At 58.7% G+C, this 9,722-nt stretch overlaps 1 protein-coding gene across 2 annotated transcripts; it reads left to right on the top strand.

The window, feature by feature from the left end:
• Positions 1-311: 311 nt before the first annotated feature.
• DHX58 (DExH-box helicase 58) lies at positions 312-8,286 on the top strand. 2 transcript variants are annotated; one of them, XM_080826121.1, is made up of 13 exons: positions 312-439; positions 644-812; positions 1,006-1,207; positions 1,587-1,777; positions 2,470-2,586; positions 3,164-3,290; positions 3,444-3,635; positions 4,195-4,451; positions 4,959-5,108; positions 5,196-5,357; positions 6,042-6,232; positions 7,321-7,417; positions 7,700-8,286. In XM_080826121.1, the coding sequence occupies exons 2-13, from the start codon at positions 645-647 to the stop codon at positions 7,883-7,885; spliced, it is 2,040 nt and encodes a 679-aa protein (XP_080682247.1). In that variant the 5' UTR covers positions 312-439; position 644; the 3' UTR covers positions 7,886-8,286. The 2 variants fall into 2 exon arrangements, with proteins under 2 accessions (XP_080682247.1, XP_080682246.1); XM_080826120.1 differs by having other exon boundaries at positions 350-489.
• The last annotated feature ends 1,436 nt before the right edge of the window (positions 8,287-9,722 follow it).

Here is a 9,722-nt window from a genome sequence, read left to right as displayed (position 1 = left end):
CTGCAGTGATGGCACCTGTCGGCCGCAGCCCCCACTTCTCCCTGCTCCTGGCTGCTCCTGGTCCAGGTGTGGGGGCTGCAGGGGTCCCAGTCTCCACCCGGCCGCCTTGGCCTGGATCTACATGGTTACAGCTGGCTCAAAAGACGTGGGGTCGGGGTGGGGTGGCTGAGACTCAGCTGGTGGAGAAGGGACCAGCAGGACCCAGGAGGAGTGAAAGGGTACTTTCCTGCAGCTTTGCTGGGGGAGGGGGAAAGGGGGAAGGGAGATTCCTAAGGCTGAACCCCGCCGGAGCTGACTCCTCCCTCAGTTTCAGTTTCTGTTTTCGATTTCTGCTCAGCCCAGGAGCACCGGCATCGGCATCGCATCGGCATCCGGCTAAGCTAAGCCGGCCCTTGCCTCGGCAGGTGTTGCAGATAAGACCCGACAGGGCAGAAGTCAGGTAGAGTTTGTGTTACTTCTGCCTCCTGTCTTGGCCAGATCTGGTTCCAGGTAGATCCCTTCCCTGCCCTGCCCCACCTCCCTCAAGCGGGGATGGGGTGGTCTCGGGGCCCCAGACTGGGCTCTCCAGGAGTGGGAGCCGGGGGTGGGGGGGCTTGGGAGGGGGCTGGGTGGGCCAAGGGTCAGAGTCTCCTTCCATTCTCAGGATGGAGCTGCGACCCTACCAGTGGGAGGTGATCATGCCTGCCCTAGAGGGCAAGAATATCATCGTGTGGCTGCCCACGGGGGCTGGGAAGACCCGGGCGGCTGCGTATGTGGCCAAGAGGCATCTGGAGACTGTGGACAGAGCCAAGGTGGTGGTACTGGTCAACAGGGTGAGTAGCCCACACTCCCCTCGGCAGGGTCTCAGCTCCTCAGGTGTCCCTAGACCCATCCAGAACTCCGGGGCTGCCGTGGCCACCTCTAAGCTCACCTGCCTTTTCTCCCACTCCTGTCCCCAGCCCAGTCCTGGGGGGTCACCTTGCCGCCAGTCCAGCTTCCTGCCCTCACCTCATTCTCCGTCCGCAGGTGCACCTGGTGAGCCAGCATTGTGAGGAGTTCAGCCGCATGCTGGACAAACGCTGGGCCATTATAACCCTGAGCGGGGACATGGGGCCACGAGCTGGCTTTGGCCACCTGGCCCGGAGCCATGACCTGATCATCTGCACAGCGGAGCTGCTCCAGATGGCACTGACCAGCACCGAGGAGGAGGAGCACGTGGAGCTCAATGGTGAGGGCTGTGAGAGAGGGCCAAGGGTACGCACCTGAGGCAGCCTACCTGCTGCCCCCGAGACACCCCTTCCAGTAAAGCTGCAGGACACTTGGTGGGAGTGAGGGGTTCCCCATTCATCATACACCCTCATGGAAGTCAGCCTGACTATAGTGTGGGATCTGCGGCAAGTCCCCCCAGCCACCCCCACTGAGCCTCAGTTGACTAATGTGTGAAATGAAGGTAAGCCACCCTTGCCTAGGCTGCTCTCCGGAGCCCCGGTGCAAGTTGAGAAAAGAGGAAGGAAAGAGACCACCTGTGGGGGCCGTGTGCAGAAAAGCTTATGGAGGAGGAAGGGCTTTGCAGGTGTAGGTCACAGCCTTGCTCCTTGTGTCCCCAGCCTTCTCCCTGCTGGTGGTGGATGAGTGTCACCACACGCACAAAGACACTGTCTACAATGTCATCCTGAGCCGGTACTTAGAGCATAAACTCCAGAGGACACGGCCCCTGCCCCAGGTGCTGGGGCTCACAGCCTCCCCAGGCACCGGCGGGGCCTCCACGCTCAAGGGGGCCATTGACCACATCCTGCAGGTCAGCTTGGCCCCCGTGGCCCTGCCCCTACCAGAGCCCCCCACCCCTGCCACCTGCCCCATGCCCTCCCCAGGCTCTCCCAGGCACACAAGCTCCAGCCTCCAGTGGCTTCTCACTGCGCTTAGATTAGACTCTGCTGTCTCTATCGTGGCTTACAAAAGTTCCATGGACCCAGCCTGCCTCTCCAGCCTCGTTTCTGGCACTCTCCCCTCACTCCACCAGCCTTCTCTCTGGATCTTGAGCATATCAGGTCCTTCTCAGGACCTTTGTACTCGCTCTTCCTTTTGCCCTGAATGCCCTTCCCCCTGCACTTGACCTGTCTGGCTCCTTCTTGTCACTCAGGGAACAGCTTAAATGTCACTGCCTCAGAAACTTCCCTGATCACCCCCACTGCACCCTAACACGCCATCCAATTTTATTGTCTTCAGAGCTCATTAATACTGCCCGAAACCCTCCCATTCTGCTAGCTTCACTGGTTTATCATGTCTCCCCAACTCCAAAATAAGACTCTCTGGATCCCCGCTACCTACAACAACCCTGGGCACGGAGCGGGCGAGTAATAAATATTTGTTGAGGAAGTGAATCCCCACTTCCGGTGGCCCTGCTCCAGGGACCTCACCAGTCTCAGGGTTCTGCCCACTGTCCTCACAGGACTCTCCCCCACTCGAGTGAACCCTTTTGTCTTTACCCAGCTCTGTGCCAACCTGGACACATGGCGCATCATGTCACCGCAGACCTACCGCACCCAGCTGCAGGAGCTCAGGCCTCAGCCCTGCAAACAGTACAACCTCTGCCACAGGCGCACCCAGGTGAGTGGGAGGGGGGGCGGGGGGGCGTCTGGTGTGAAGTTAGGGCATCTGGCCTTGAGCCCTGACTCCACCCGCTGGAGCTCTGGGACTTCTGGGTCCTTGCTTATTTCTCTGAGCCTCTATTTGTCCGTTGTGTGAAATGGGGAAGCTCCAGCCCGTGCCCACAGCCTGCTGTTTGACTCCCCGATGCCTCCGTGGGCATCTGTAGAAACCCTGTGGAATGCTTTGCAAACCCTACACCTCGAGCCCTACACCTCGGGCTGAGGCTCTCTCCTGCGGTGTAGACACTGTCCGGCGTCTGCTAGGACAAGGGCTGCATAAGGACTTAGACATTGCTGTCCCCGGGCCAGAGGTCAAGGGCACGCAGGAGGTGGAGGCAGAGCAGGACCACGGCCTCCAGCTGGGACTCCTTCACATCGGGGCAGGCTTCTCTCTGGAGCGCCATCTTCTCAAACACCGACCTGGTGGCAGGAGCCCTGAGGCTTCAAGCGCAGATCAGCGCCCCCACTCACGGCTCCCCCCCGGCCCCCTCTCCCCCAGGTGTATGGGAATCCCTTCACGCCCTCTTCCCATCCAGGACGCATTTGGGGACACACTGAAGAAACTCATGGACCGAATCCACAACCGCCTGGAGATGCTCGAGTTGAGCCGGGACTTCGGGACGCAGAATTACGAGCAGCAGGTGGTGGAGCTGAGCCAAGCTGGTGAGAGGGGCGGTCGGCGCGGAGGGCCAGGAGGCCGGGACCTGCCAGGGCGGAGCTCCCCCTGGGGAGGGGGGAGTCTAGGCAGGAGCAGGCCTGGAGGGGCGTGGCCGCTCAGACCCTGAGGCCGTCCCCCGCCCCCCATCCCGCCCACAGCGGCCGAGGCGGGGCTCCAGGAGCGCCGGGTCTACGCTCTTCACCTGCGGCGCTACAACGATGCGCTGCTCATCCACGACACGGTCCGTGCTGTGGACGCCCTGGACTGGCTGCGGGATTTCTACGACAAGGAGCGCGCCACGAAGACCCAGATCCTGCAGGCCGAGCGCTGGCTGCTGGCGCTGTTCGATGGTGAGGCCCGCGGGAACCGGACTAGACGGGACCCCGGCGCCAACGGAGGGTGGCAAGGGGCCAACGAGGGTACTGGGGCCCTGTTTTTCTAACCGAGAGTCAAGGACCTGGATAGGACAAAAGATGTATGCCCTCATTTGTAAAGATTTGTATAGACATGAAAACGAATTCATTTAGTTGGGGGACTGTCTCTTGAAAGTCTGGGGTGTTGTGATACCTTGAAGCTGGGAAAGGGAGGTGGTCAGCGAGTGGCATTTAAGGCAAGAGGCCTCAGCAAGCCTGAGGGGCGGGGCAAGGACCTTTCTGAACAGAGAGACACCTGAGGTTGAGTTAATCCTGGGTAGCGGAGGTCAGAGATGTGTCTGCAAAGAATTCTGTACTGTAGGCAGAGCGTGTCCTTGAGTGTTGTCTTGGGGCTCTTCAGGGGGAATCAGGAGCAGATAGCCTCAGGCTCCCTCTACACCCACAGTCCTGTCCCTGTTAGCCACACCCTCTCCCGCCCTGCCCTGCCCACCTCTAGGCCTGATGCCTGTGCCTCTGTTTTGGGCCTTTCTGGCAGATTACAAGAATGAGCTGGCCCACCTGGCAACATGCAGCCCGGAGAACCCAAAACTGGAGATGCTAGAACAGATCCTGCGGGAGCAGTTTGGGGGCAGCGACGACAGCCCCCGGGGCATCATCTTCACGCAGACTCGCCAGAGTGTCCACTCCCTCCTGCTCTGGCTCCAGCAGCAGCCGGGCCTGCAGACCATGGACATCAGGGCTGACCTGCTGATCGGGGCAGGGAACAGCAGCCAGAACACCCATATGACCCAGGTGTGGGCTTTGAGGAGAGGAGCCAGCACTGGGGGGGTTCTTAGGGGAGAGGGGTGGGGATAGAGTCTTCACGGAGCTGTGGGGGCCTAGTTTCCCCAGGCAGAAGGCAGAGAACAGGGGGAGAGGGGTGCACTCTGAGATCCCTGGTACTGAGGGTTTTCCTAGTTTGGGGGTCCCTGCGCGCAGAGAGGCTGACGCTTGGGGAATCTGCAGGGAAGGAGGTAAGTGGTGTTTTCAGGACAGAGGATCAGAGGTCTGGAGTCCCTTACTGGAGAAGAATAGGTCCTGAGACCTCCTACCATAGACAGGTGGGGGCCCTTAAGAGTCTGTAGGGGAGGCAGGGGTTAGGTGGTCGGTCACCTGGCAAGATGGGCAAGATGCTGGGGGTAGCGGTGGAGACTCAGGCTCCCCCAGAAAAGGGGCAAACTCTTGAACCAGATGATGCTGTGCCACAGGAGGGCAGGCAAACCACTTGGCGCCCATCCTCTTGCTCCTCCCCCACCCCAGAGAGACCAGCAAGAAGTGATCCGGAAGTTCCGAACTGGCATCCTGAACCTCCTGGTGGCCACGAGTGTGGCGGAAGAGGGACTGGACATCCCCCAGTGCAACGTGGTGGTGCGCTACGGGCTCCTGACCAACGAGATCTCCATGGTCCAGGTGCGTAAACCCTGTGTTGCCAACAGCCCTCAAAGGTCCTCACGGGACCACAGGCCTACTCAGGCCACGCCCAATCTCCTCCCTCAGGCCAGGGGCCGCGCCCGGGCTGGTCAGAGCGTATACTCCTTTGTGGCAACCCAAGGCAGTCGGGAGCTGCGGCGGGAGCTGACCAATGAGGTGCTGGAGAGGTTGATGGAGCGGGCCGTGGCTGCCGTGCAGGAGATGGACGAGGCCGAGTACCAGGCCAAGGTCTGGGTGGTCTGTACACCATGCGGGTTGGGGGTGGGGGCTGAGGGCACTCCGCCTGGAAGGCCTCTGGCTGCATGCGTGCACACACGCCCCTGCTCCCCCTTTCCTGGGGACTAATGTGGCCCACCTGGGAACGTTTGAATGGCAGGGAGGGTAAAGGCCAAGGCTGGAGCTTCCTGGGAAGGCAATGGCTCTTCTCCAAGATGCCATGTCACCAAATACTTCATGTATCTGTGAGGGCTGCCTTACAGTGCTTCCGGCACTGGGCTGGGGGGAAACAAAGACATGTGCTCAAAATAAGCCCAGAACCAGGACTTAAATCAGTTTCCCCTGAGGCAGGGTCACCATCGTCCAGTCTCACCCAGGACGGTCCCTGTGGACCCCTGTCATCCGAGCATAATTATTAGTGATGCCCCATGTTACAGTCAAAGAAGCAGCTTTGCACAAAATCCTCCATAGAGGGGGCAGAGACTCGGCAACAGAGCTCACCCTGCTCCCAGCATTGCCCCTGGTCCATATTTTTTTTCTCCACAGAGCTGCTTCTCGAAGCTCCAGGGAGGGTGGAGGGAAGTCCCTTCTGGGTACTAATGATCTGAGGTCTTCGGGAGCCCTTAGACCCTGAGAGTGTTCCAGGGGTCAGGCCTGTGAGTCCCCAGCTCTGCCCGGTGTCCCCTCTTACCCCAGATCCGGGACCTGCAGCGGGGTGCTCTGGTCAAGAGGGCAGCCCGGGCAGCCCAGCGGGAGAGTCAGCGGCAGCAGTTCCTGGCCGAGGAGGTGCAGCTCCTCTGTGTCAACTGCATGGTGGCCGTGGGCCATGGGAGTGACCTGCGGAAGGTGGAGGACGCCCACCACGTCAACGTGAATCCCAACTTCTCGTGAGGCCAGGGGAAGGGGCTGGTGGGATGAGAGGGAGGGAGGGGCGTGATGGGGGACTGAGAACGCCTCCCATCCAGACCGTGCCCTGAGACTTTGGGAGCTGAAAGGGCATTTTTGACAAGTGCCGAGTCTGTATTTTCAAGCGGCTGGCTAGATAGGTTTTATCACTGCCCCATTTCGCATGTAAGCAAACAGAGGCTCAGAGAGGCAGAGTGACTTGTCTGGGCTCCCATGGCCACTGGGTGGTTGGGCAGGCACTGGAGTTCAGGACACCAAATGCTGAGAGACCACGAACTGGGCTCCCCACCTGCCTCCCCATCCAGTCCCACCTACTCTGAAGACAGAGGGGCTGCCTGTCCCTGACCATCACCCTCTCATCCTCTGTCCCCTTGAGGGTAACCTTCCCCCATCCTCCATCTGTCCATCCATTCATCCATTCATTAAGTATTTACTAGGGAGCCACTGTGTGCCAGGCCCCTAGGCCAAGGATCTGCACACCAGGTCCTCTCATTTAAGGAGGCAGCATTTTAATGAGTTCTTGTAGGATGGATCAGGCTGGAAGCAGGGATGAGCCCAGGCAGGGATGATGTGTCAGCACTGCCTCTGGCTGGCTCGTGTGGGAAGGACTGTGAAGGATGAGACCCTGAAGAAGACAGGATGGCCGGTGCGGGGAGGGGGGGGGGGCTGTGAAGTTCAGGCCTGAAAGTCTGGCCTTTGTCCCATAGGCAGAGAGGAGTCTTGGGTGGATTTTGAGCAAGGGAGTGTCAAGGTCAGATTTACATTTTTAGAAGATCACCCTGGCAGATGGCGGAAGGATGGTGTGGGTTGGGAGTGATGAATTGGGATGGAAAGGTGGAGCTGGGAGATGCACCGGGGGTGGGGTGGTTAGAATCATCTGGGTGTGTAGTGCTGAGGCCTGAGCCCGAGCAGAAGGCACGCAATGAGGCTGCACAGGCAGAACTTACTGGAGGGCAGAGCTCTAGGCTCTGCGGAGCCTCTGTGCCTCTTGGCAGGCAGAAGAGCCCAAGGCCCAGGTGGAGGCCCAGCAAGCAGGAGGGCATGAGGACTGACTCCCATTCCTCTCCAGGATCTACTACAGTGTCTCCCGGGGGGCTGTGGTCATTGACAGAACCTTCAAGGACTGGAAGCCTGGGGGTACCATTCACTGCAGGAACTGTGGGGAGGTAAGTGTTCGGGCCTCGGCCCTTAAATCCAGTCTTCAGAATCCCTAGTCTGAGAGAGGACGCCCAGCCTTCTGCCATCAGGACACCCTCCTGCTCCGCCCCAGGAGACCCCAGTTGGAGGAGAAGGGTTGAACTGCTAGCTTAGGGAGCCCACGATGTGATTGCGGAGACAGCTCTGAGGTGGGAGACACGGGCCCTGCATTCACAGATCCCCCACCTTGAGGAGAGAAGCCCAGTCTGAGGACAGTGACCCCAGCCCAGCCTTCCCTGTTCCACCCTCAGGCCTGGGGTCTGCAGATGATCTACAAGTCAGTGAAGCTGCCGGCACTCCGGGTCCGCAGCATGCTTCTACAGACGCCCCGGGGGAGAGTCCAGGCCAAGAAGTGGTCCCGCGTGCCCTTCCCAGTGCCTGACTTCGACTACCTGCAGCACTGCGCCCAGAACCTGGCCGACCTCTCCTTGGACTGAGCCCCTTGTCACTGCAGTGCCCACCTCAGCCTGCAGGGGGCAGGAGAGTCCGCAGCAGCCACTGTCTTCCCCTGGCAAAGCTTGGGGCCAAGCCCCTCCAGCCTGAGTCATCAGCTTGGGGGTGCCATGCTGACCAGACACAGAGGAACCTGGGGTGCCCAAGCTGGCTCAGACTCCCACACTGAGGAAGCAACTCGGGGACCACAGCTCGGACCCAAGCCCCCCTCACACCCACAGATACTCAAATGCACTGGATGGAGGCAGGGGTTGGGGGGGGAACAGAGGCAGGAAGCTGGCCACACTCTACTAGCAATGAACACGGTTTCCCTTGACTCCTTGACATTCCTTCCCCTCTATTTTTTGAGGCTCCTCATAAATTGAAAATAAACTAGTAGAAAATTGCTATAGAAAAGATGTGGTGGGGTGCCTGGGTGGCTCAGTTGGTTAAGCGTCTACCTTCAACTCAGGTCATGATCTCATGGTCCTGGGATCAAGCCCCACCTAGGGCTCTCTGCTCAGCAGGGAGCCTGCTTCTCCCCTCTATTCCCCACTCATATTCTCTCTTGCTATCTTGGACTCTCTCAAATACATAAAATCTTTAAAAAATGTATGTATTTAAAAAATAGATCTGTTGAGGTATAATTGACATAAAATACACTACATATTTATAGTGTACAGCTTGATAAATTTTAACCTATCCTCCACAATCAAAATAATGAACATAGTCATCACCCTTAAAAGTTTTCCTCATTCCCAAGTAACCCCTCCCCAGCCCTGATATGCTTCGTGGTCTATTTTTAATGTTAAAGTTGTTTTGTTTTTTAACCACCCCTCTTTATGGTTCCCATGTAACATGATTTGGAGAGAGCATCACAAGTTTAAATTTGAGAGCCATCCAGAAGGTGAGGGCCCCCCCCGCCCCCTCCGCCTCCTTAGAGGCTCTAACCCCAGCAGCGCCCCCTCCGTCTTCCCCTAACCCCCAGGTCACCTCCCTGGGCTGGGGAGAGCTGAGATCCAGGACTGCAGGCATGGTGCTCAGGTAGGCATGGGAGTGGGGGAAGTGGTAAAGGCCTAAATTTTCTGTTCTCATTTTAACAAGAAAGAAGAGAAAGAAAGGCAAGATCTAGGTTGATTCTTCAGGGAAAGGGCTATTTCTGTAGTAAGAGGCCCAGCAGGCAGGAGTCACCTTCAAGAGGAAGGGAGGGGGCTAGGGCAGAGATTTGAGAGCAGGATGGCGGTCCTTCCCGCCATCAAACCCCCTTCCCTCCTGCTACATCCTTGGTCCCGCCTAAGGGGTAGACGGGGAAATGAAGCCCTCTCTTTCCCCCAGCACCTTCTTTCTCCAGTCTGTCTCTTGTCTGATGGAGGCTGAAATTCCAGTTCCAGTCTCTCTGGTCTCCATCGCCCCAGAGGGTACCCCTTTCCCTAGGGGTCTTCCTCCTAATCTCCAGTGTCCCTCAGCCTTGGTTCCAGGACTCACCCTTCTCCCTGTTGTCACATCCCCGCCTCCTGGGGCCTGTCTTCTGCCCATCCGCTCCTACTTCGCCTTCAGTTATCTCCCCTGCCAACAACGTGCCTTTTACAGGTCAATAAAATTAGCGACTGGGGGCCGAGGGAGGGGGGCAGGGGCCCAGGGGTGCTAAGCTCAGTGGCCTTGAATGCGGCTGGACGCACGGAGTCTGGACGCCTGTCATTCCAGGGCTAAACGGTGACAGCTGAGGGGCTTGAGCTGGCGTTGGGGGCAGGGGCTAGTGTTGCAGGGAGAGATGGAGGGAGGTTAAAGACGACCTGGGCACCTAATGGTCCTCTCAGTGGCCTGGACCCTTATGCAGCTGAC

Source organism: Martes martes (genome assembly GCF_963455335.1).
Source record: "Martes martes genome assembly, chromosome: 16".
Lineage (NCBI taxonomy): Eukaryota > Metazoa > Chordata > Mammalia > Carnivora > Mustelidae > Martes > Martes martes.
Note: the sequence above shows the minus strand (reverse complement) of the source record. Positions and strands in the feature narration are given on the sequence as shown.

Coding starts and splice junctions, on each gene's coding strand:
- DHX58 (XM_080826121.1), top strand. CDS start 645: ATGGAGCTGCGACCCTACCAGTGGGAGGTGATCATGCCTGCCCTAGAG. Junction 2,587..3,163: donor TCTGCCACAGGCGCACCCAG/GTGAGTGGGAGG, acceptor CTTCCCATCCAG/GACGCATTTGGGGACACACT. Junction 5,109..5,195: donor ACGAGATCTCCATGGTCCAG/GTGCGTAAACCC, acceptor CTCCTCCCTCAG/GCCAGGGGCCGCGCCCGGGC.